This window comes from Oryctolagus cuniculus, chromosome 4, assembly GCF_964237555.1.
Source record: "Oryctolagus cuniculus chromosome 4, mOryCun1.1, whole genome shotgun sequence".
Taxonomy (NCBI): Eukaryota; Metazoa; Chordata; class Mammalia; order Lagomorpha; family Leporidae; genus Oryctolagus; species Oryctolagus cuniculus.
The window spans coordinates 96,558,018-96,583,721 of record NC_091435.1 but is presented as its reverse complement, the minus strand read 5'-3'; the positions used below and the strand labels follow the sequence as shown (position 1 = coordinate 96,583,721).

The window sequence follows — 25,704 nt, the reverse complement described above, 5'->3', positions numbered from 1 at the left end:
TTGTCATTCCATTCTTATGCCTTCTAATGAAATTCTCTTTAAGGTTTTAATAAAGAATTCAATGTAATATAAGGGAGGACCACGTATCCACATCCCAAGATGCACAGCTTGTTTTTGCCTGTCCCCTCTGAGATTGGTGTCCACCTGGGTCCAGGAAACACTGGCGCCAACCTTGACTCCGGGTGCTATAGGGGTCTGTGTCACTTGAGTTCTCTTTAGCTCAGATGTTGAGTCTCTGGAAACCACTAGCCTTAGACACCTTCATCAGCTTCCCCTGAACACGGTTGACTCCCTGGATCTGCAGCCTGAGCCCTGAATGCTCACGCTATTAAAGCCGCTTTCTAAGCATCCTGTGACTTCAGAGGCAGGCCCTAGAGTCTGAACTCCTGACTCACAGTGAGTCCCCTTGTTTTACCTCTGCTTGGAAGCAGCCAAACTTCCAAGCGCCCTCAACTCTATCAGCCAGGTCCAGTAGCTTCCCTGTAAGTTCTAGAATCCCTCCTCAGATGATGGAAGCCTGCTCCTCTCTCTGAAGAGCCTCAACAGCTCTTATAATTGGAGTTTCAGAAGTAAGTATCTGCTGGTTCCCTAATATCTAAAAGTTTTCTTGTTCCTTAATCCTTAGAAACTTTGATCCTCCATGACGTCAAAGGTCTAGACTTTCTTGGTTCACTGCTTCAGAAAAATATCCTTGATTCCTTGAATTCTGGAATCACAGCACTCTTTCCAGAAGTTTCCACTGTAGTTTTTCCTGACACTCACTAACACTTATTAGCTTTATGTGCCTGGTTTTCATTAGCTCCCAAGGCTATAGAGGCCCAGAAGAATCTTTTGGCTCAATTGAAACCACCAATCACCCCCGAGGAAGCAGCAAAAAGAACATCCTATTATTGTCCACAGAAGTTCTGCAAAGACAAAATTACCAAGATAACCATGACTTCAGCATCACAGCACAGAAAACCCAATTTACATTCAGGATACATAAAGAACCCCAAATCCTACATAATCAGGAGTATTGATTACTATTCAGTTTTTTTAATCATATTTTTAAAAGGAAGGCTATGGTAAAAATCTATTGTTTCCAATTAAGAGAACAAATACAGACTACGCTGCAGTTAAAATTTGAAGGAACCCCATTTGATATCAATGCTTCCCAAACTAACCTTAGTAAAAGAATAGCTATGGACATATATTTTTATCAAATACTGTGGGTGTGTCCTAGCACTGCCAAAATGGTTTAAATGTTTCTAGGCATTTACTCTGAATGGCTTACTCAGGGGCTGGCCATACATTGTAAATCAGAATATTACTGGACCATTCCATTGATCTAGACCTTTCTTTGGGTTTTCATTACCAGCTGTGCTTTAGCTCATTTCATCTGTTGTGCCTCTAGAATCTAATGATGGCCTGGCTCCGAATGCCACAGTCTTAGGCAGATCATGAGGCTTGAGAGGATGTGGTCAAGAACACACCTTAGTGACAGCTCTGCAACTTGCTGGTTGCCCCATGCCCAAGGCAAAGTGAAGACACGGGACAGATTAGGGACCCGAGTCCCTAAAGTACCCATAAAGTCACAGCATGAAATGTAGCCCCATTTTTTTTTACCTCCCATTTTCCTGTCCTCATCACAACCAAAATTGAACTCTGTTCAAAACAACACCTCTTTGAGGGGGCCAGAGGGTAACCTATTCTCAAAACTGATCTCTAATAGAAAAATAACCCTCACCCTAAGCTGCCACTCCACCAAATCAGTTCCTGTGACCATCTCAGTGACAGGATGTTCCACTTGCAGCCTTGTGTTCATCTCCATGAAGTAGAAATTCTGCTTTGAGTCCATAATGAACTCCACCGTTCCTGAAAGATACAACATGACGGTCATGTTCCAACAGGGTCGATTCAGGAACAACTCAAAGCTTCTAGTACACATCACAGCAAGTTTCACTGCTACCTTCATCCGGGGGAAATGTTCTGTATTTCAGGAAGGAAACATCTCACACTGTGACTCAGCTAATGAGTCTCAGTCAAACATAGGGAGTTGCCTGAAATGTATCAGTTGAAATATTTATTTGGAATCCTAAGCAAATGGCTAAGCCCAAACCCAGCATCAGTCTTGGCCACCATCACCATGAGCACGTGGCTGGACCACGTGTTACTGCACGGAGCGCCAAGCTCCCCAGGGGTCTCACACCCTGATAATCTTACCTCATGCTAACTCTGTGCAGGAAAAGACTTTCTTTCTCTGGCTTGTGGGCTGAGTTTCCTTTGAAAATCCTTTAGCCAGTGACCCACTGAAAAGTTGTTTAGCAATTAAACCTTATATTAATATCTTATCTATTGGCATTCTATTAAGTCTGACAAAATTTCCCCTAACTTTATTAAAGCTTCATTTTAGACAACAAAATGTAACTGTTTTAAATGTATGTGTGCTGATTTTGGCAATGGAATATGATCACAGAACCAACACTGCAATGAAAACACAATAGTCCCTTCCCCCAGAAAAGCCCCCCCACCCCCGCCACTTACAGCCAGGCCTTCCCCCAGTCCCTCAGCTCCAAGCAATGTGTTTTCTATTACTTTAAGTTTATTACTAGAATCATATAGTTTGTCATGTAATGCTTGCATTTTGTTTTTGTTTTTGCTTTTTTTTCCATTCAGACTAAAGTTAGTTTTACAGAATGTAAAAATGATTTTCAAACCATTGGTCACAACCCATTAGCAAATTATAAAATTCAATTTCAGCAAAGACTTCGGGTTTCTGATCTGGCAAGTGAAGAGTTTGGAAGTAGCCACTCCACCCTTACAATAAGTAAAAGCCGGAACAAACTGAAAAACCAACAATTCTTCATCTGTCAGAGAAATCAGGTCACAAGGAAAATCGCTGCCCCCCAAATCAGACAGGCAGGCCGACACGGACAACATGAACTGAAGCCGGAACTTTTAGTAACGGACCATTTGCTGCTGGCGGCTCCGTGAGAACAACTGACAGTTAGCAACTCTGAGGGGATCCAGGTAGGCGGGATCACCACGCTGCTCTGTTTTACCTCTCGGAGCTACACCCGGTCCTCTGTTGTCAGCGGTGAACCTCAGAGGAAACTTCCCTCGTGCTTCCAGCAGGTGAGGGAGGGAAGAGGAATCCTTGAGATGCTCAAGGTCTGCATCTGAGTTCCTGGCTTTGCCTCCTGCCTCCAGATTCCAGCTTCCTGCAAACGCAGGCCCTGGGAGGCAGCAGCTCCACAGCTGTATCCCTGCCTCCCTTGTGGGAGAACAGGAGCTCCCAGCTCCTGACCTGGGCCGGGCCCAGTCCTAGCTACTGTGGGCATTTGGGGAATGAACCAGCCTTTCTCTCTGCCTTTTAAATCAATGAAAATAAAATAAAAAAGAATATGCCAGTATATTATATTCATTTCTTAAAAACAATCTCCTTAAATATTTGCGATGCAGAGAGACAGAGAGAGAGAGAGAGATGAGGGAGGGAGGGAGGGGAGGGAGGGAGAGAGCGCTATCACAGCTGCCTCCCAGGGTCTGCATTAGTAGGAAGTTGGAGCCAGAGCCAGAGCCAGTTATGGAAGCCAGGTACTCTGAATGGAGCCAGGCATCTTAACTGCTAGGCGGAATGCCTCCTCCTTTGTTCTTTTCTTTTTTAAAGATTTATTCATTTGTTTGGAAGGCAGAAGAGAAAGAGAAAGAGAGGGAGAGACAGAGATCTTCTATCTGCGGTTTACTCCCCAAATAGCAGCGACAGCTGGAGTTGGGCCGGTCCAAGGCCAGGAGCAGGAGCTTCTTCTGTGTCAGCCAAGTGGGTGCAGGTGCCCAAACACTTGGGCCATCTTCCCATGCTTTCCCAGGGGCATTAGCAGGGAGCTGGACTCAAACTGGTGCCCATGTAGCAGGAGGCGGCTTTCCCCACTATGCCACAGCACCAGCCCCTTCTTCCCTAATCTTAACAAGGCCTATCCTCAAGAGAAATCCTTTTTTTTTTTTTTTAAGTTTTTTATTTTATTTATTTGAAAGACTTACAGAGAGAGGTAGAGACACAGAGAGAGAGGGGTCCTCCATTCGCTGGTTCACTCCCCAGATGGCCATAATGGCTGGAGTGGAGGTGAGCCAATATGAAGCCAGGAGCCAGGAGCCTCCTTTGGGTCTCCCATGTGGGTGTAGGGGTCCAATGACTTAGGCCATTTTCTACTGCTTTCTCAGGTGCATTAGCAGGGAGCTGGATCAGAAGTGGAGCCGCCGGGACACGAACTGGCACCCATATGGAATGCTGGCGTTGCAGGCCGGGACTTTAGCCTGTTGTGTCACAATGCCAGTCCCAAGAAACTGTTTTCACCTGAGCCTAAATTACGGCATTTTATCAGATCAGGAGAAGGGAAATACCTAGCTCCAGTCCTGTCCCACCTGAGAGGTAGAGAACAAACTAAAAATAAAAACAAAAACAAACAGAGAAGCACTGGTGACATTCAGTTCACCAGGCACATTAAAAGGCAAAAAATCAGTTTGGAGACTGAAGAACCAGAGATCAGAACCAGAGCCAGATATGGCAAGAATGCTAGCATTATCAGACCAGGAATGCTATAAAAAAACAAAAACAAAAACAAATCATGATTAATATGCTAAGGGTTCTAATGGAAAAAGTAGCCAATTTGCAAGAACGGATGGATAATGTAAGCAGAGAGATGGAAATTCTAAGAATTGAGAGGAAAAGCTAGTGTTGAGAAGAGCAGGAACAGAAATGCAGCACGCTAGGATGGGCTCAGCAGCAGGCTGGACACACTGGGAAAAGGACCCCTGAGTCTGAGGATTAGACAATGGAAACTTCCCAAACAACAAGCAGACAAAAAAGACTTCACAACAACAACACACCAGAGCGAAGTAGCCAAGCACTGCTGGACAACTATAAAAGGTGCAGCATGCATGTAACGGAAATAGCAAGGGAAAAAAAGAAAGGACCAGAGCCATAATGATTGAGAATTTCTACAAATTGTCAGACATCAAATCACAGATTCAGGAAACTCAAGAGAATCCCGGCCGGCGCCGCGGCTCACTAGGCTAATCCTCCGCCTTGCGGCGCTGGCACACCAGGTTCTAGTCCCAGTCGGGGCACCGGATTCTGTCCCGGTTGCCCCTCTTCCAGGCCAGCTCTCTACTGTGGCCAGGGAGTGCAGTGGAGGATGGCCCAAGTCCTTGGGCCTTGCACCCCATGGGAGACCAGGAGAAGCACCTGGCTCCTGCCTTCGGATAGGCGCGGTGCGCTGGCCACAGCAGCCATTGTGGGGTGAATCATCGGAAAAGGAAGACCTTTCTCTCTGTCCACTCTGCCTGTCAAAAAAAAAAAAAAAAAAGAGAGAGAGAGAGAATCCCAAAGAGGATAAATGCCCCTGCCCCACCCAAAATACATGGAAGTATATTACATCGAAGTTTCAGAAAATCAAAGCTAAAGAAAAATCTTGAATGAAGCAAGAGGGAAAAAACCTACCTTGTCTGTAGACAATCAAAGGTAACAATGCCATGTACCTTCATTGAGAAACGGTGCAAACAGGAAGAGAGTACAGTGAAATATTCAAAGTATTGAGAGAAAAAAGCACTGACCTAGAATTCTGTACCCTGAAAACTGAACCTTCAAAAGTAGAGGACAGGGGCCGGCACTACGGTGCAGGCATCCCCTGCTGTAGTTCTCACTTCCACGTCTAATCCAGCCTCCTGCTCCTGCTCCTGGGTCCCTGCCACCTGTGTGGGGGACCCAGATGGAGCTGCTGGCACTTGGCTTCAGCGTAGCCCAGCCCTGCTGTGTGAGCATTTGAGGGTTGAACCAGTAGAATAAAAGTCTCTCTGTCTCTCTCTCCTCTCTTTCTCTCCATCACTCTGCCTTCAAATAAATAAATGATTTTTTTTTTTAAAACAAGGAAGGAAGAATAAAAATTGAGAGAACTTGTTGTCAGCAGGCCTACCTTGCAAGAAGTATGCAAAGCTCTTTAGAGAAGGAAGATTATATAGGTTAGACCTTTGGATCTACATACGGAAAGGAAAAGCACTGAATATGAAAAAATGAAGGTAAAATCTTTTGTCATTCTTAACTGATCTAACAGATAACGATCTGTTCAAAACAGCAGAGCATCACCATTGCTGTTCTAGTTTTTGTAAATATCCTTTATGAAGTTCACACAATGATGAAATTTCCCAATGACACATTTCTTAGAACATTCTCTTTTGTTAGGTAACTCATGACTGTATTTGATTAAATAAAATGTATGAAAGAAATGACAGAAGGGATAAGCAAGAGGAATGAGGAATATTTTGTTATTATAAGGTATTGTGCTACTGTTATTTGAAAGAAGACTTGAATCTGTGAATGCACTCTTATAAACTCTAGGCTATCACCGAGAAGACGAAAAAAACCATAATTGGTATGGGAAGAAAAAAGAGAAAATAGAATCAGATGCTCAATTAAAATCACAAAAGGCTATAAATGTGTGGAAGACAAAAATAGGAACAAAGGATAGGGCAACAGATAGAAAACCAACAAATACGGTAGATATTAATTGAACTATATCGACTATCACCATAAATGCCAATGTTCTAAATATACAAATTAAAAGACAAGAGATGGGCAGAATAGATTAAAAAAAAAAAAAAAAAACATTTTCTGGGGCCAGTGCTGTGGCGTAGTGGGTAAAGCCGCCGCCTGCAGTGCCAGCGTCCCATATAGGCACTGTGTCCAGCTGTTCCACTTTCGATCCAGCTCTCTGCTGTGGCCTGGGAAAGCAGTGGAAGATGGCCCAAGTCCTTGGGCCCCTGCACCCACATGGGAGAACTGGAGGAAGCTCCTGGCTCCTGGCTTCAGATCAGTGCAGCTCCAACTGTTGTGACCATTTGTGGAGTGAACCAGCGGATGGAAGACTTTTCTCTGTCTCTCTCTCTCTCTCTGCCTCTCCTTCTTTCTCTGTGTAATTCTGACTTCCAAATAAATAAGTAAAATCTTTAAAAAAAAAAACACATTCTTATGGTAACAGGAAACCACTTAATTGAGGCAGACAGTGTGGCAGAGCAGTTGAGCTGCTGCTTGGGACACCCACATCCACACTGGAGTGCTTGGTTCGAGTCCCAACTGCTCCATCCTTCTGATGCAGCTTCCTGCTAATTCATCCTGGGAGGCAGCTGAGGATAGCTCCGGACTTGGGCCCTTGCCACTCATGTGGGAAAACCAGATAGAGTCCCAGGCTCCTGACTTTGGCCTGGCCATGCCCTGGCCGTTCTAAGCATTTAGGGGAGTGAGTCAGCAGAGGGAAGATCTCATAAACATTTTTTTTAATTTACCTTATTAAAATAAAGGCATATAGGTTTAAAGTAAATGGCCAGAGAAAGATATACCATGCTAACACTAAAAAAAGTAGCTATTTTAATGTCAGACAGACAAGACTTCAGAGCAAGGAAAGTTATCAGGGATAGAGAGGGGCATTACATACTGATAATGGAGTTAATCCTCCAAGAAGATGAAACAACCCTTAACATCTACGCACCTAACAACACAGGGTCAAAATATTCATGCAAAAACGAGAACTGCAAGGAGAAATAGGAGGGTACTTCAAAATGTTTGTGGAAAATGAAGTTAAAAGATATTCTGGTGCCAAAAAATTGAAACCCATGCATTCTTGATGAATCCACTATGATGGCTGCAGACTATAGAAATCATACCGTGTCTGCTCCCAGAATACAATGGAATTAAATTAGAAATCAGTAATACAAAGTTAACTGGAAGGTGGCAGCATTGTATCGTAGCAGGTCAAGCTACCATCTGCAGTGCTGGCATCCCATACAGGCACCTATTCCTGTCCCAGCAGCTCTACTTCTGATCCAGCTCCCTGCCAACGGCCTGGCAAAAGCAACAGAAGATGGCCTAAGAATCTGGGCCCCTGATACTCCTGGCTTGGGCCTCGTCCAGTGCTGGCCATTGTGGCCAACTGGGGAATGAGCCAGAGAATAGAAGATCTCTCTCTCTCTCTCCTGCTCTCTAACTCTGATTTTCTAAATAAACCCTTAAAAAAAAGAAAGAAAGAAAGATAACTGGAAAATCCCCAAATATTTAAATATTAAAGAAAAACACTTCTAAATAACACATGGGTCCGTCAAAGAAGACACCTCAAGAGAAATTTTTAAATATTTGGAATTAGGGGGCCAGCGCCATGGCTCACTTGGTTAATCCCCTGCCTGCAGTGCCAGCATCCCATATGGGTGCCGGGTTCTTGTGCCGGTTGCTCCTCTTCCAGTCCAGCTCTCTGCTGTGGCCCAGGAGTGCAGTGGAGGATGGCCCAAGTGCTTGGGCCCCTGCACCCACATGGGAGACCAGAAGGAAGCACCTGGCTCCTAGCTTCAGATCGGCACACAGCCAGCTGTAGCGGCCATTTGGGGAGTGAACCAACGGAAGGAAGACCTTTTTCTCTGTCTCTCTCTCTCACTGTCTATAACTCTACCTGTCAAATAAATAAAAAAATTTTTGAATTAGGACAATAAATGAATATTACGGTCAATTCCATGCCCACAGATGTGATAACTAGAGTAAGTCAATCAATACAACCTGCCAAATGGACAACTGAAGCAGCTATTATCTATTTAAAAAGAAGAAACAAAATCAATAATTGATACCTTCCAAAATAGAAAGCACCAGATCCTGAGGTGTTTTCCTTAAAATGTCTTCCCTAAAAAAACATTTAAGTCAAGGCTGGCACTGTGGCATAGTGGGCTAAGCCTCCACTTGCAGCACTGGCATCCGTATAGCTGCTGGTTCATATCCCAGCTGCTCCTCTTCTGATCCAGCTCTCTGTTATGGCCTGGGAAAGCAGTAGAAGATGGCCCAAGTACCACCTGCACCTATGTGGGAGATCCGAAAGAAGCTCCTGGCTTCAGATTAGGCCAGCTCCGGCCATTGTGGACATTTGGGGAATGAACCAGTGGATGGAAGACCTTTCTCTCTGTCCCTCTCCGTCTGTAATTCTACCTCTTAAATAAACAAACAAACAAAATCTAAAAAAAAATTTAAGTCAAAAACTATACAAATTACCTACAATTTCTTTTTTTTTCTTTTTAAAAGATTTATTTATTTATTCAAAAGGCAGAGTTACAGAGAGGCAAAGACAGAGAGAGGGAGAGAGAGAAACAAAGAGACAGAGAGCGAGGTCTCCCATCTGCTGGTTCACTCCTCAGATGGCTGCAATAGTCAGAGCTGTGCTGATCTGAAGCCAGGAGCCAGGGGCTTCTTCTGGGTCTCCCATGTGGGTGCAGGGGCCCAAGACTTGGGCCATCTTCTATTGCTTTCCCAGGCCATAACAGAGAGCTGGATCAGAAGTGGAGCAGCCAGGTCTCGAACTAGCACCCATATGGGATGCTGGCACTGCAGGCAGCGGCTTTACACACTACACCACAGCACCAAACCCCTATAATTTCTTTTAAAAGACAGAATCAAACAAAATACTTTTAACTCATTCTCTAAAGCCAGCATCACTCTAATACCCAAACCAGATAAAGACATTACAAGAAAACCATAGATCGTATGTCTCAGGAACACTGACAGATGTAACAATCCCCAACACAATAACAAATATTAGCAAGTTGATGGGGCGGGCATTGTAGCACAGTGGGTTAACGCCCTGGCCTGAAGCACCGGCATCCCATATGGGTGCCAGTTTGAGACCCAGCTGCTCCACTTCCCATCCAGCTCTATGCTATGGCCTGGGATAGCAGTGGAAGATGGCCCAAGTCCTTGGACCCCTGCACCTGGAAGAAGCTCCTGGCTCCTGCCTTTGGATTGGTGCAGCTCCAGCCACTGCAGCCAACTGGGGAATGAACCATCGGATGGAAGACCTCTCTCTCTCTCTCTCTCTGCCTCTCCTCTCTCTGTGTAATTCTGTCAAATAAATAAATAAATCTTTAAATAAATAAATAAATATTAGCAAGTTGAACCCAACGACATTTAAAATGAATGTACACCATGACGAAGTGGAATTTACCTCAGGTATAAGGCAAGTTCAATATTTAAAAATCAATTAATATACTCCATCATATCATCTAAGGAAGAAAAATATTTGATCATTTCAATAGATGCAAAAAAGCATTTGACAGAACCCAACATTTATTCACAATAAAAGCTCTCAATAAACCAAAAACAGAGGGAAATTTCCTCAACATGATAAAGAAATCTACAAAAACTCTACAGTTAATATCATACTTAATGGTGAGAAACGAGAAGCTTTCCCACCAAGATTAGGAATAAAACGAGACACTCCCTCTCACCACTCCCTTCCAACCTCACACTACATACAACAAGTTAAGAAAAGGAAAGAGAACTGAATATAGAGTAGGAAAGAAGAAGTAAAACTGTCTATGTTCTCAGACCACTTGGTTATCTATGTAGAAAATCCAAATGAACTTATTAAAAAATCCTCCTGGTACAAATGGAAATTATAGCAACATTTCAGAATATAATATTAATACATAAAAGATAATTTTGGGGGGCTAGTACTGTGGCATAGTGGGTAAAGGCACCACCTACAATGCTAGCATCCCATATAGTCACTGTTTTGTATTCTAGCTGTTCCACTTCCAATCCAACTCCTTGTTGATGATATGGGAAAAAGCAGTGAGAGATGGCCCAAGTGCCTTGGCTCCTACCACCCATGTGGGAGACCTGGAAGAAGCTCCTGGCTCCTGGCTGGGCTGGGCCAACCCCAGGTCACTGGGGCCATCTGGGGAGTGAACCAGCAGATGGAAGATCCCTCTCTCTCTGCCTCTTTCTCTCTGTAATTCTGAAATAAATAATTTTTTAAAAAGTCAATTTTTTCCCAATACCAGAAATGAACAAGTGGCATTTGAAATTAAAAACACAAAATATCTATTTACATTAGCACCAAAATATTAACTGCAAATCTGATAAAATATGTACATGATCTTTAGGAGAACCACTATAAAATTCTAATGAATGAATTAGTGGAACTAAAAACAGAGAAATATTACATGGTGATGGACAAGAAGACTCAATATTGTCAAGACATCAGTTCTCCCCAACTTGATCTATGAATTCAGTGGAGTCCAATCAAAATACCAGCATACTATTTTGTGGATACCAACAAATTGCTTCTAAAGTTTATAGAGAAAATCAAAAGACCCAAAGTAGCCAACTTAAGAATAAAGGAAAAGAACAAAGTTGGAGGAATGACATGACCCTACTTCAAAACTTACTAAAAGCCACCATAACCAAAACAGTTTGGTATTGCTGAAAGAATAGACAAAAGATTAATTAAACAGAATATAGTGCGCAGAAATAGACCTATATCAGTATATTTAACTAATGTTTTTTAAAACTTCGAGACTAGACAGACAGAGCTCCCATCTGCTAGTTTACTCCCCAAATACAGTCAACGGCTGGGACTGACTTGGCAGAAGCTGGGAGCTGGGAACTCAATCCAGGCTTCCCATGTGAGTGGCAGGAATTCAAATGCCTGAGTTATCACTGCTACTTCCAGGGTCTGCATTAGCGGGCAGTTGGTGCCACGAGCCAGAGTTGGGTAGTGAACCAGGTACCCTGACATGGCACGGGGTTAATTCAACCACTGATGTAACTGCTAGGCTAAATGTCTGCCCTAAGCTCAGCTGATCTTTGACAAAGGAATGAAGGCTAAACAATGGAGCAAACATCCATAGGCAAAAAAAAAAAATCTACACACTAACTTACTAACTTTACACCCTTTCATAAAATTAACTCAAAATGGATAATACACCTAAATGTATGCAAAACTAGAAGATAACAAAGGAGAATATCTAGATAAACTGTATGGCACAATCCATGAAGGAAAGAATTAATCAGTTGGGCCCCATTGAAATAAAAAAAAAAAAAACTGCTCTGTGATAGCAATATCAAGAGAATGAGAAAACAGGTCTCAGAGTGAGAGGCAGTGTTTCCAAAAGGCACATGTGGTAAAAGACTGTTGTTCAGAACTTGACAATAAGAAATAAACAATTAGATTTAAAAATGGACACAAGTCATGAACATGCACATTATCAAAGAAGATATGCAGATGGAAAAAAGTAGATGAAGAGATATTCAACATCAAATAAAAGTACAAATTAAAACAAAAATGATAGAAAATGATCAAAATCCAAAACATAGATAGCAAATGCTGGAGTTAACAGAAATCCTCATTCACTGTTGGTTGGAATATAAAATGCTACAACCATTTTGGAAGACAGTTTGGTAGTCTCTTCCAAAACTAAAAATACTTCTATCATATGATCCATCAATCACGTTCCTTGGAATTTACGCACATGAATTGAAAAATTACATCCAAAGAAAAACCTGTACATGAAAGTTTATAGCATCTTTATTTATAATTGTCAAAATTAAGTAACAATTAAGATGTCTATTAGTAGATAAAGGGATAAATTCTGACACATCTGGAAAATGGAATATTATTCATTGTCACAAAGAAATGAGCTCTCAATCCATGAAAAGACTGGGAGAAAACATCAATGCATATTACTAAGGCGGCTGTCTGACAAATACCATATGTTTTCCCTGATCTGTGGTAACTAATAGAATATCTAAAAGGTAATCTATAGGAGTGAAATTGACACTTTGAGATGTGAGGATTCTGAACAGCCCTTGTCTTGACTGTTGAGGAACAATGTTTTTTGTTTTTCTTTGTTTTTTCTTCATACTATTTTTGAACGCTCTACTTAGTGTAGGGTTCATCTTATGAGCATAAAGTTAACTGAAACTAGGTCTTTGTAAAAAAATAAGAATGGGAATGGAAGAGGGAGGGAGAGAGGGTTGGAAGAATCTCTATGTTCCTAAATTTGTATATATGAAATACATGAAGTTTCCTTAAATAAAAAAAAAGAGGCTATATGAGAAGGCTAGACACTATATGATTCCAACTACATAACACTCTGGAAAAGTCAAAACTATGGAGCTAGTAAAAACATAAGTGGTTGCTGGGGTCAGTGCTGTGGCGTAGAGGGTAAAGCCACTGCCTGCAGTGCCAGCATCCCATATGGGCGCCGGTAGGCGGTCTGGCTACTCCACTTCCTATCGAGCTCTCTGCTATGGCGTGGAAAGCAGTAGAAGATGGCCCAAGTCCTTGGGCCCCTGCACCTGCCTGGAGACCTGGAAAAAGCTTCTGGCTCCTGGCTTCAGATCAGCCCAGCTCCAGGCCTAGCAGCCATTTGGGGAGTAAAACAGTGGATAGAAGATTCTCTCTCTCTCTCTTCCTCTCTGTAACTCTGCCTTTCAATTAAATAAATAAATCTTTAAAGGAAAAAAAATAAAGATTAGTGGTTGCTGGAGTTTAGGGGATACAGAGGGACGAGTAGGCAGAGTACAGAGGAAATTTAGGGCAGTGAAACTGCTGCATATCATACTATTGTGGTGGATCCATACCATTATACGTTTGACAAATCCCAAGGGCTGTACAACACTAAGAGTGAACCCTGATGCAAACTTCGAATTTGGATTGTAATGGTGTGTTGGCATAGGCTCATCTATTGTAACAAATGAACTATTCTGATGCACGGATGTTGATCATGCTGGAGTGAGTGTGTGTGAGTGTGTGTGTGTGGCATGTGGGGAGTGTGGGGAGGAATTACATAGGAACTCTGTACTTTCTGCTCAGCTTTGCTACGAATATAAAAATTGCTCTAAAAAATTAAAATTTATTAATGTTTAAAAAGTAAAAAAATCAATTCAGTGATATTATTATAAATAGAATCAAAATATATAAAAACTTATCATATATAATTACAGCAAGTACTGTTTGGTGAACTCTTTATTTCAAATATGTATGTGGGGTTGGCACTGTGGCACAGCAGTTAGGTTAAGTTGCTGCCCGTGATGCCAGCATCCCATTTGAGTACCAGTTCAAATCCTGGTTGCTCCTACTTCTGATCCAGCCCCCTGATAATGGCCCTTACTCTTTTTTTAAAAATTAATTTTTTTTATTTGAAAAACAAAGTTATATAGAGAGAGGGAGAAACAGATCATCCATCCACTGATTGAGTCCCCAAATGGCTGCAACATCCAGGAGCCAGTAGCTTCATCTAGGTCTCCCACATGGGTGCAGTGGCCCAAGCATTTGGACCATCTCCTGCTGCTTCCCAGGCCATTGGCAGGGAGCTGAGTTGGAAATGGAGCAGCCAGGACTCAAACAAAAGCATTTGAGATGCTGATGTCAGAGGCAGTGGTTTAACCCTCTGCACCACAAATGCCAGCCCAAGTCCTCACTCCTGTAGGTATTTGGGGAGTGGACCAGCAGGTGGATGCTCTCAGTCTTCATGCCATTCAAATAAATAAATAAAAATTTAAAATACTGTTTTTCTTCCCATGGCTATGGTCAAACTCAAAATTTATTTTTCTCTTGCCTTTTGAAACACAAATATTGTTTTATATCTTCTGTTAGAAGTAAATTATAACAAACCATACCTGCTCCAACGTAATTCACAGCTTTAGCAGCTCTGACTGCAGCTTCTCCGAGCTTTTTTCTTACTTCAGGTTTAATACCAGGCTATGAAGAAAATATTTAAAATAAATCTCCACTTAAGTTTGCCTAACTAGAAATTTTCATGAACATACAATATGATATTTCCATGTACTAAATATTGCATTAAAAAGACAAAGATAAAAAGCTAACATTATCCACTTCACCAAGGCACATTGTCTTACTCCAGTTTAACTGTCAATATATCACTGTTTAATCATTCTGCTAATCATTTCCATGAATCACAGATACTACTTAGCATAATTACAAATCCTTGTCTCTTGTACCTATATAACTACCGTAACTATATTCCCACTTACAATTATATGAATCAATATGAAAATTTTCTGTAATCCCATTTTCTTTCAGAATGATACAGCATGCTGATCCAATCATTATCTTGGAATAATGGGAAGCTTTAAGATTCCAAGTTAATCAAGAAAGTTTGATTAAAAGAAACATGTCAATAAGTGAAGTTTTTAACATTTTAAAAGAGTGCTCTACAGATATATATTGAAGCAATCTCTGTTTAAATAAGGGTTTACTGAAATTATCAACATTTACTTCAAACAGTATTATATACTCTGCAACAGAAATTAAATTTTGAATACATTAAAAGAGAAACAAAGTGATTAGCCAGAATTCTCAGATCTGTGGCATTTTGGAAATACATATCAATAAAACATGTATATAACCTTGGACAAGAACCCACGGCAGTAGCAATCTCCAAAAACTTGAATCTGAAAATAGGCAGTCCTAGTAGGAGGCCTTAACCCAAATAACAACCAAAACCAAGGATGAGGAAGGTTCAGAGAGATGAAAACAATTACTGTTGGGGGAACAAAGTCACCAAACGAGAGCTATCCTCATTTTTTTACTGTATAACCTGTAGGCAGGAAGAGGACTAATATATTTTTAGGAACATCTGAAACAGCAGTTAAAACATAAGACTCTTCTTTATACAAAATGCATTCAATTAACCAGACCATTCCATACATGCCTAGAATTAATACTAGTTAATTGCAATTTAAAACGTGCATCGAAAGGTCTCTACATGGCTGCTCACTCTCAGCTACTTGGGTCAGGGTAGATTTTCCCAGAGTCTGTCCAGAAGGAACGTGGCCCTGTGGTGTCCAGCCCCATCGGAACAGGACAGTGAGGCTGGGAAGCAGTCGTCCAGCAGGACTCTGGAGAGTGACACTAACATCCAAGATTCTGATGTGAAAGTGAGAGTGGATGAGGTCTCCAGTGCAGGGAAGCCTACACATTTCTTTACAAGGCGCTTACCGCTGGGGCCTCCTCAATGATCTTCTGATGGCGCCTCTGCACACTGCAGTCTCTTTCAAATAAGTACACAGCGTTGCCATGGTGATCACCAAACACCTGGACTTCTACATGCCTGTTGAAAAGCAAATATATGCGAATATCCTTTACTAAGGGTGATAAACACCAGATTCAATAAATCAAACCACTGGCCACAGTGACCAGGCTCCCTCCATTTTATTTATTTATTTTTTTTTAAATTAATTAATTAATTATTTATTTACTTATTTTGACAGAGTGGACAGGGAGAGAGAGAGACAGAAAGGTCTTCCTTTGCTGTTGGTTCACCCTCCAATGGCCGCCGCGGCCGGCGCGCTGCGGCTGGCGCACCACACTGATCCGAAGGCAGAAGCCAGGTGCTTATCCTGGTCTCCCATGGGGTGCAGGGCCCAAGCACTTGGGCCATCCTCCACTGCCTTCCCGGGCCACAGCAGAGAGCTGGACTGGAAGAGGGGCAACTGGGACAGAATCTGGTGCCCTGACCAGGACTAGAACCCGGTGTGCCGGCGCCACAAGGCGGGGGATTAGTCTAGTGAGCTGCGGTGCCAGCCTCCATTTTATTTTTAAGTAAGATCAGATACTCATGTGTTTACCTCAAAATAGAGATTATGGAGTTAGAAACAGACCTATAGACTTGTGAAAACTCGATGACAGTTTCCATTTGTAAGATAGTATGTATATAAAATGACTAGAAAGCAAAAAAAGGGAAAAAAAAACAAGACTCACACTAGGGGTATCACAAAAAGAAGAAATGTCAAGAAAATGAGTGATATATAGAGATACACAAAAATTTAAAATTATAGCAGCTGGCATTGTAGCACAGCAGGTTAAGCCGCTGCCTGTAACACTGGCACCCCCTATGAGAGTTGGTTGGAGTCCTGGCTACTCCATTTTCAATCCAGCTCTCTGTTAACGCTCCTGGTAAAGAAACAGAAGATGGCCAAAGGACCTGGGGCCCCTTCCACCCATGTTGGAGACCCAGATGGAGTTCCAAGCTCCTGACTTCTGCCTGGTACAGCCCTGGTTGCTGCAGCCACTTGGGGAGTGAACCAGTGGGATGGAAGATATCACCCTCTCTTTCAAATAAATAAATCTTTTTTTAAAATTTTAAATTATAGGGGCCAGCACTGTGGTGTAGCAGTTAAAGCTGCTGCCTACAGTGCCGGCATCCCATATGGGTACCAATTCAAGTCCCAGCTGTTCCACTTCTGATCCAGCTCTCTGCTATGGCCTGGGAAAGCAGTAGAAAATGGCCCAAGTGCTTGGGCCCCTGCATCCAATTGGGAGACTCGGAGGGAGCTTCTGGCTCCTGGCTTCGGATCAGTGTAGTTCCGGCTGTTGCGGCCATTTGGGGAGTGAACCAGCAGTTGGAAGACATCTCTCTCTTTCTTTCTCTCTCTCTCTCTCTTTCCCTTTGCCTCTCTGTAACTCTGACTTCCAAGTAAAATAAATAAATCTTAGAAAAAAGTTCAAATTATAGTCACATTTCATATATTCTCAAAAGGTCAATGAAAATGTTTTTATAAATGGGTTTTATTAAATTAGTTTATTCGAGAGAGAGAGAGGGAGAGAGTGAGCTTCTATCCAATATTTTAACCCTCCAATGCCCACAAAAGGTAGGACTGGGCCAAGGGGGAATCTGGGAGCTGGAAAGTTAACCCAGGTCTGACACCTGGAGGGCAAGAATACCACCCCTTGAGCCATCACTGCTACCTCCCAGGGTCCACATTAGCAGGAAGCTAGAGTCTGGGGGTGGCACCTGGATATTGAACCCATGCATTCTAACCTGAGATTCCAACTGCTAGGCCAAAGCCCATCTCTAACCCATATTTTCTTAAACTCTTATAAACTATGGAAGACAAATTAAAATGGCTTATCATCTGATCCTACATACTGTGTAACTATATTGAAATATCACTGTATCCCATCAGTATGCACAATCATTATGTTCATTTACCTTGCTTATTCACAAAAGCATTAAGAAAGAAATTAGATGACATAATATATATATAGATCATTAGTATTGTTAGAATATAATAACATTTAATCATAAATAGGTACTTTAATGTTAATACAAAATAGTCAAATTATGAAAAATCACGTTAATAGTGATTAAACATAACACTTTGGGAAATCAGACCAACACAGACCACCCAGTGAACACGAGTGCTCTCCTCTCCGCAGGTTTATTCTGATTTGTTCCCATTGCAGTTCACCTCACATATTCACCACCACAATACAGAAGTGAGTATGCAGCAAACGTTTGTCTGCTGACTTTTAAAAACAATCAAACTTAGAAGAAATAAAAATATCAGGAAGTCCTGTAAATGTCCTGTCCTGGCACAGTGGGCCACTGCCACTGATGCCCTCATGAAGCACACTTCATGTAACCACGTCCTGACATACCATCTTCCCTGAATGCTCCATTTTTAAAATTTTCCAACACGTCCAACACATTCTCTTGACAAAACCTGGGGCCAAGTTCTTCCTTTTGGGTTTGCCTTCTCTACATTTCCTTCTCTTTTTTACTGTCTAGAAGCTGTCATCACCAAAGACACTGCAGCCACTAAGACTCTGAACAAACCGCTGTGAGGCCAACTCACAATAAGAAAAACAAGAAATTCTATTTTATCTTCACTTCTTCCTCCTCCAATTCTCTTCCTTCCTTCGTGTAGATCCCAGCTTCTGACCTGTATCATTTTCCCTCTTTCTTAGAGAACTTCTTTGAATATTTCTTACAAGGCAGGTCTACTGGTGGCAAATTCCCCTAAGAAAGTCTTTATTTCTCCTTGTTGTTTTGAAGGGTCATTTTGCTGGATACGGAAGTCTGTAGGTAGGCTGTGTCCCTTAGTCTGTTTTTTCTTCTCCCCACTTAGGGGAGATGGGAAGGCGAGAGAGGGCTAGAGGAGTCTCACTGCCAGCACCAGAGAGAAAAGGAACAGGCTCTGCTGGCAGTTCTCCCCTTCAGGCAGGACACCCGCGCTTAGGGAGCTGGAATGCTCAGGCCTTTTCCAAATGGCTACCTACCCTCTCCCTCTGCCCCAAAGCCTCGGGGGATTTTCCTCAGATTTTCACTGATGAGAACCTGCTGAGGTTCCTGGGGGAACAGCTCAGGAAAATGAGGGCCTCCTAATTCTGAGAACCTCATGGAGTTTCCCACATCCCAGCTAGTGCACACTCAGCCTCCAGCACTGGCCCGAATTCCCACCTCAGTACTCTGCCTCCTGCAGCTTACGCTCCAGGGAAGCTGACCTGCACCGTGACCGCTGGACTCACACGCCTGGCCGGCTTTTACAGTGGTGCTGTGTTCTCGGCCCCTGATTCTCCGCAGGTCTAAACGTCACTGACCTTGATTTTGTTCAGCTTTTTTCTTGCTTTTTGAATGTGAGTGACGACTTTCAAGCTCTCTGCATGTTGAGGTGAACTGATTGTTTTTAAATTCCACTTGTAAATTCTACCACTTCTGTGGACTCTCCCTTACCTTTTAGCTGTTGCAAGGAGGGGACTGTAGGTTATGAAGGGAAGATGTGGGGGCCACCCCAAGAGCACAGCGCAGCTCCTGGCTGGGTTCTCAGAAGTAGGGAACACTCCCCCTTTGGCAGATTGCAAGGGAACTTCAACAAAGGTTGATATTATGACTTCTGTCTTCATCCAACCGCTCTGGCTCTTGTCCTTTCCTTGACTGACCTAACTTAGAGGTTCAGGGCCACAGCATCTAGAAGTATCTGAGAACCACAAGGTGCCACAAACCCCAGCTGCTCCAATTCAGAGGTTGCTGGAGCCTGGCCAGCTAGGTAGAGACAGACAGATGCAGCTGCACTCTATCAGGAGTCTTTGCCACTTTCTAAGAGTTCTGATGTTTTTAGTTTCCTATTTCCATTTTAATCTAGAATATGTATTGAAGATGAGGTGAGGGGAGAAGCTGATTTCTTTTTCTCCTCTGAAAGAGTGTGCTTTCAGAGAAGCTTCGTAGGTCTGACCTGTAAAACATCGTGGCATCTGCCTGTCTCAGTTAGCGGATCACCATCGTGACAGTCTTCTGGCATCCTATTAACCCAAAGGTAATTACTTAGGAGATAAAGTATAAACGCTATGACTAGCATAATAGTCAAAAGTTATTACTATAGAATATATAGAACTGTTAATATTTCCATTAGGTGGATGAGATTAGGGGTTACTTGGTTTTCTAAAAGTTTATACTGCATTCATATTACTTCTATATCTCAAAAATATCACCAGTGCCTATCACGAGGTAAGCAGTTTACCAAGTAATATAGAAAAAAAAAATACATGATCAGGTCCTTATTCTCAGGAGCTTTCCAGCTATTGGGAATAAATTATAAAGTGCACCCACAGATGGATAACATTCCATGACTAGACAATTTACATCTTCAAGAGATGTTGCAGACATTAAGTTATAGTCATTGAAATAGCTAGCTGGTGTCTCCACAACAATTCTGACTTAAAAGCAGGCCAATGTGGATGGTTAGCCTACTCTCTTTTTCCAAAATGACGTGGAAGGAAGGTTTCAGTTTCCCGAGAATCTCCTCTGTTGGTGCCTTACTGCCCACTAACAGGTAGCCTATCCTGTGTTCCACCAATCGGCAGACATATTTTGAGATTGACATCTTTTTTTATCATCAAACCCTAGCTGAGTTTCCTTTACTGCGCCATGCTCAGAGACAATTCCAAGTTTTGTAGGGTCTCAAAGACAATTTGGAGGTATTTCTAAGGAGAAGAATGCAAAACTACAAATCCAAAATTAGGTACAGAGTCTTGGAAGAGGCTCACGCAAGGGCAGGGCCTGAAGCCTCAAGTTCATTACCTTCAAAATAAAGCCTTTTCTGCTCATGCTTCCCAAACGAATTATTCTTTTCATTTGACTTACAAGTTATATGCATACTTTTAAATTGCTACAAAACCCACAAAATAGGAAACTTTCTAATCAATATCTTATGATACAAAACAAAATGAAAATAAAATTCCAAAACAAACAAAAAAAATTAGTAGTACCCAAGGCATTTGCTATAAGGGGTACCTAGACAAGCAGTTTAGACCTGAGGCTTAGAGTCTGAACTTTGAAGTCAGGCTGCCTGGGTTCACATCCCAGTCTCACCACGTTAGCAGCTGGTTATATCAGAGAATTAACATGACCACTCTGATGGGAACCTATCCATGGAGTTGCTGTGGGGCTAACTCAGAACTGGAAGGACAGCAACACTACTTAGTATCTGTAAGATACATAGAATCTGGCACATGGCAAATATAAGCATTGGCTGTTAGTATTATTAACATATGACATAATCAAATTTAGTTATCTATTTTGATTTTCTTAACACCTCAAAACTTATAAAATTTTATAAATATAGCTTAATTTATTCAATATTTCTTTATATTGAAAAATTTGTAAATTTAGTGGTACATTAATAACATGGAAGCATTAAGGCACCAATAAAAAGAACCAATATCTGTATCTACTGACATGAAAAGATGTCTATGATATTAGTATATAAGATTCTATTCACTGTTCTTTTGTATGTGTTTTGTTTTCTGTGTTATGTGTGTATATATATGTACATATATATAATATATATGTGTATATATAGTGCAAACACACATGGGTAAATATATAGCCATTTCTCAATAACCACAGGGATTTGGTTCTAGACACCCCCTCATATACCAAGATCAGCAGATATTCAGACCTCTTACACAAAATGGTGTAGTACGTTCTTATGTCACTTAATGACAGGGATATATTCTGGGGAAGTGAGTCGTTAGGCAATTTCATTGTTGTGAGAACATCTTACAGTCTATCTACACAAACCTATGCACTACCTTATATGGTATGTACTGTTATATATGTGGCCCACCATTGATTGCAATGTTACATGGTATATAACTGTATGAGGATTTACATAGAACCCTGGCATCTCATCCTGTGTACTTCAAATCATCTCATGATTGCATACAATGCCTAATACACGCCTACATACCACTCATTTACGTTTTCCATGCAGTACTCGGGTGCATGGCAAACTCAAGTTCTAGGAGTTACTGACATGTTTTTTGCTGACTATTTTTCATCTGTGGTTGGCTGGATCCACAGATGTGGAACAACTGACACAGAAGGGCCACTGTGTTGGCTTCTATTCACACAGAAACTGCTTGGGGAGTCTACACTCCTATAGTGTGATCACTGGTTACAGCATGGGTGGACTGAGGAACCTGATGCACTTATCTGCTATCAGAATTTTATATCATTGACTATGAATGCATTGCTTTCAAATTTAATTTTAAAAACCAGTCAGAAAAACCAACTCAAGGCACCTTGGCGTGTCCACAAACTTCTCGATCAGCACAGCGTCATCGTTGAAAGACTTCTTAGCCTCTCTCCGCGCCGACTCCAACTGCTCCTGAAATTCTTCTGCCGACTGAACGATCCTCATGCCCTGAGACAGAGAAGACAGCGGTGACCACACACGTAAAGCAAAGAGCAGTCGGAAACGGCCAGCAGCAACACCCCACACCTCACCTTGCCTCCTCCACCCCGAACGGCCTTAATCATGACGGGGTAACCGATTCTCGCGGCGTGTTCTCTCAGGCACTGGTCCGACTGCTCCTCGCCGTGATACCCTTCCACCACAGGCACTCCAGCAGCGGCCATTATGGATTTGGAAGTGCTTTGGAGTTAAAACAAGACGCTCTGATTCAGTGAATTGTTTACACAAGAAAAACACAAATACAGCGCAGTCTAAATAACAATAACCCTCTCTTAAACGTTGTAGGGGGGAAAAACAATTTCAATTGACCTTCATATGGTTATATTTACGAAGATATAAATTCTTACCTCTTTATACCCATGTCTCTAATTGCAGATGAGGGAGGACCTATAAAAATAATTCCTTCCTGCTTACAAAGTTCAGCAAATTCCATGTTTTCCGAAAGAAAACCATATCCAGGATGGATAGCCTAGAGGTGGGAAATAATATGAAAAGCTTGCTAGTTAATTCTCAGCAGGCAAAGATTTGATGCAGATGACATTCTCTACCTCTGGGAAGGCCTCTCCTGGTGATAGGCATATCATGGTCGTGACCAAAATCTATTCCCAAAGAGATGTCTAAAGGGTACAGCGCTGTGGTGTAGTGGGTAAAGCTGCAGCCTGCAGCACTGGCATCCCATATGGGCACCAGTTCAAGTCTTAGCTGCTCCACTTCCAATCCAGCTCCCTGCTACTGTGCCTGGGAAAGCAGAACATAGCCTAAGTCTTTGGGCCCCTGAATCTATGTGGGAGACCCAGAAGAAGCTCCTGGCTCCTGGCTTCGGATCAGCCCAGCTCTGGCCGTTGTGGCAACTAGGGGAGTGACCCAGTGGATGGAAGACCTCTCTCTCTGCTTCCACCGCTCTGAAAACTCCGTCTTTTAAAAAAATAAGTAAATCTTAAAAAAGAGAGAAAGAGACAGAGACAGCTATCTAAAATATTTGTACTACAGTCTTGAAGTCTGACCAAAAGCAGAACAAACTGTCCTTTTTTATTGTGGTATTATATACATAACATTTACCATTTGAAACACCTAAGAACATAAGTCAGCGACACCAAGCACATCCACAAGCTACAAACATAACCACCATGCATCAAACACAATTCCCCATTCCCTCTTTTTTTCCTAGTCCCTGGTAACCTCTGTTTCACTTCCCGCCTCTATGAATGTGAGTAATTCAGACACTACATTTGTCCCTCTGTCTCTGGCTTATTAGCACAATGTTTTCCAAGTTCATCCATGTTGCAGTATGTGTCAGAATTTCATTCTTTAAAGCCAAATAATAATTCCGCCACACACAAGTATATTCCACATTTTGCTTCTCTGTTCATCTGTTGATGGACATGCTAATAGGTTCCTGCCACTCTTTAACTATGGTGAATAAGAGGCTATATACAAGTTTGAGTCCCGGCTTTAAATTCTTTTAGGTATATACCAAGAAGTGGAATTCTGGATCAGATCACAGACAAGAACCTGTATTTTTTTTTTAAAAAAAGATTCACTTATTTATTTGAAAGTCAGAGTTACAGAGAGAGGGAGAGACTGTTGGGGGAGGGAACAGGGTGAGATCTTTCATTCACTGGTTCACTCCCCAATGGCTGCAACAGCCAGGGCTGGGCCAGGCCAAATCCAGGAGCCAGGATCTTCTTCCAGGTCTCCCACGTGGATCTAGGGGCCCAAGCACTGGTGCCATCTTCCACTGCTTTCCCAGGTGCATTAGCAAGGAGCTGGATTGGAAGTGAACAACCAGAACTCGAACCAGCACCCATATGGGGTGCTGGCACTGCAGGTGCCGGCCTTCCCGGCTACGCCACAATGCTGGACCCAGGAATCAGTATTTCAATTGAAAATCTTGTTGCTATTAGGGTAGAAAGTCAAGAATAAAGAGTCTGAGAGTGATAAGAGGGATTTGTTTACTGTCTCTAGCAAAACTGGCCAAGAATTTAAACTATGGTATTCAATAGCACAGCAGTGCCTCATTTATCTTCAAGTCACTATCTGCCAAGGTTATCTTTCCAGAGAAAAGCTAAGGAGCAAACCAAAAGTAATGTATTGAAGTCTACATATGCTTCTGTGAAAGAGGACCACTCCCTCATACCTTACCCCAGTCACCTCCAACTTACTTAGAACATGAACAAAGTCTCTGATCTGGCTTTCTAGCCCAAAGAAGAGTGAAAATCAAGGAAGGTCAGATTCCTAAGAATAAGTACAGTGACAGCAATAAGGGAGGAACAGAAGAAAGCAACAGGCGGAATGGGCATGGATGATTTAGTGTGGGATGAAGCAACTCTTTCTGATGTCAACAGCCTTGAGGGCACATTTGCTCTTCTAAAATAATAAATCTGTAGGGTAAGTATAACCAAGAGGCTGCAAAAGCAAAGTGCTCAGCCAACCCTATTTCTAAATAGTTAAGTTCACATAACATCTAGAAATTAAAAGGATAAGCTTCAGATGTCTGGGAAACTCAAATAATCAGAAAACCCACATCCTTCTGATAACAAACAACGAAAGCAAGAAGGAGATAAAGTGCTGGATTAGTCACATTTTGCTGTCATTCTGGAATTCATTTTCTTTTGAGTTGAATTTTGATTTTAGTATTTTATATGAAATAGCCGAAGATATATGCTAGGCAAAATGAAACAGGTCTAGCTCTTTGTTGTTGGCTTTTTTTAAAGGTATGATTTATAATACTTAACAGTCAGCTATTTATACTTTGGTGGATTTAGTAAAGTTATTAAACTGTGTAACTGTCACTGTGGTACAGTTCTGGAACACTTCCATCATTTGAAAAAGTTCTGGGGCTGGCGCTGTAGTGCAGTGGGTTAATGCCCTGGCCTGAAGCACCGGCAACCCATTTGGGTGCCAGTTCAAGGCCTAGCTGCTCCACTTCTGATCCAGCTCTCTGCTATGGCCTGGGAAAGTAGTAGCTCACCCAAGTCCTTGGGCCCCTGCAGCCATGTGGGACACCTGGAAGAAGCTCCCAGCTCCTGGCTTTGGATAGGTGCAGCTCCGGCCATTTCGGCCAATTGAGGAGTGAACCAGTGGATGGAAGACCTCTCTCTCTCTCTCTCTCTTTCTCTCTCTCTCTTTCTCTGCCTCTCTCTCTGTGTAACTCTGACTTTCAAATAAAATAAATAAGTGTTTAAAAATAAAAAAATAAATAAATCTGTTTAAAAAAGAAAAGATAATGGGGGGGGGGATGTGCAACACTGTGGTGCAGTAGGTTAAGCCACCTCCTGTGACACCAGCATCCCATATGAGCACTGGTTCAAGAACCAGCTGCTCTACTTCTCATTCAGCCCTCTGGTAATGACCTGGAA

General features: G+C 42.2%; 1 protein-coding gene across 8 annotated transcripts in view; it reads right to left on the bottom strand.

Moving 5' to 3' along the window:
* Window positions 1-25,704, bottom strand: part of MCCC1 (methylcrotonyl-CoA carboxylase subunit 1) — a 77,912-nt gene that overhangs the window by 27,683 nt on the left and 24,525 nt on the right. For all 8 annotated transcript variants that reach the window (XM_051818818.2, XM_051818823.2, XM_051818817.2 and 5 more), the window contains 6 exons: window positions 22,693-22,814; window positions 22,378-22,525; window positions 22,173-22,294; window positions 15,807-15,918; window positions 14,465-14,546; window positions 1,727-1,854 (listed from right to left, as the gene is read on the bottom strand). In XM_051818818.2, the coding sequence (XP_051674778.2) occupies window positions 1,727-1,854; window positions 14,465-14,546; window positions 15,807-15,918; window positions 22,173-22,294; window positions 22,378-22,525; window positions 22,693-22,814 (714 nt within the window). The remainder of the gene's footprint in view (window positions 1-1,726; window positions 1,855-14,464; window positions 14,547-15,806; window positions 15,919-22,172; window positions 22,295-22,377; window positions 22,526-22,692; window positions 22,815-25,704) is intronic.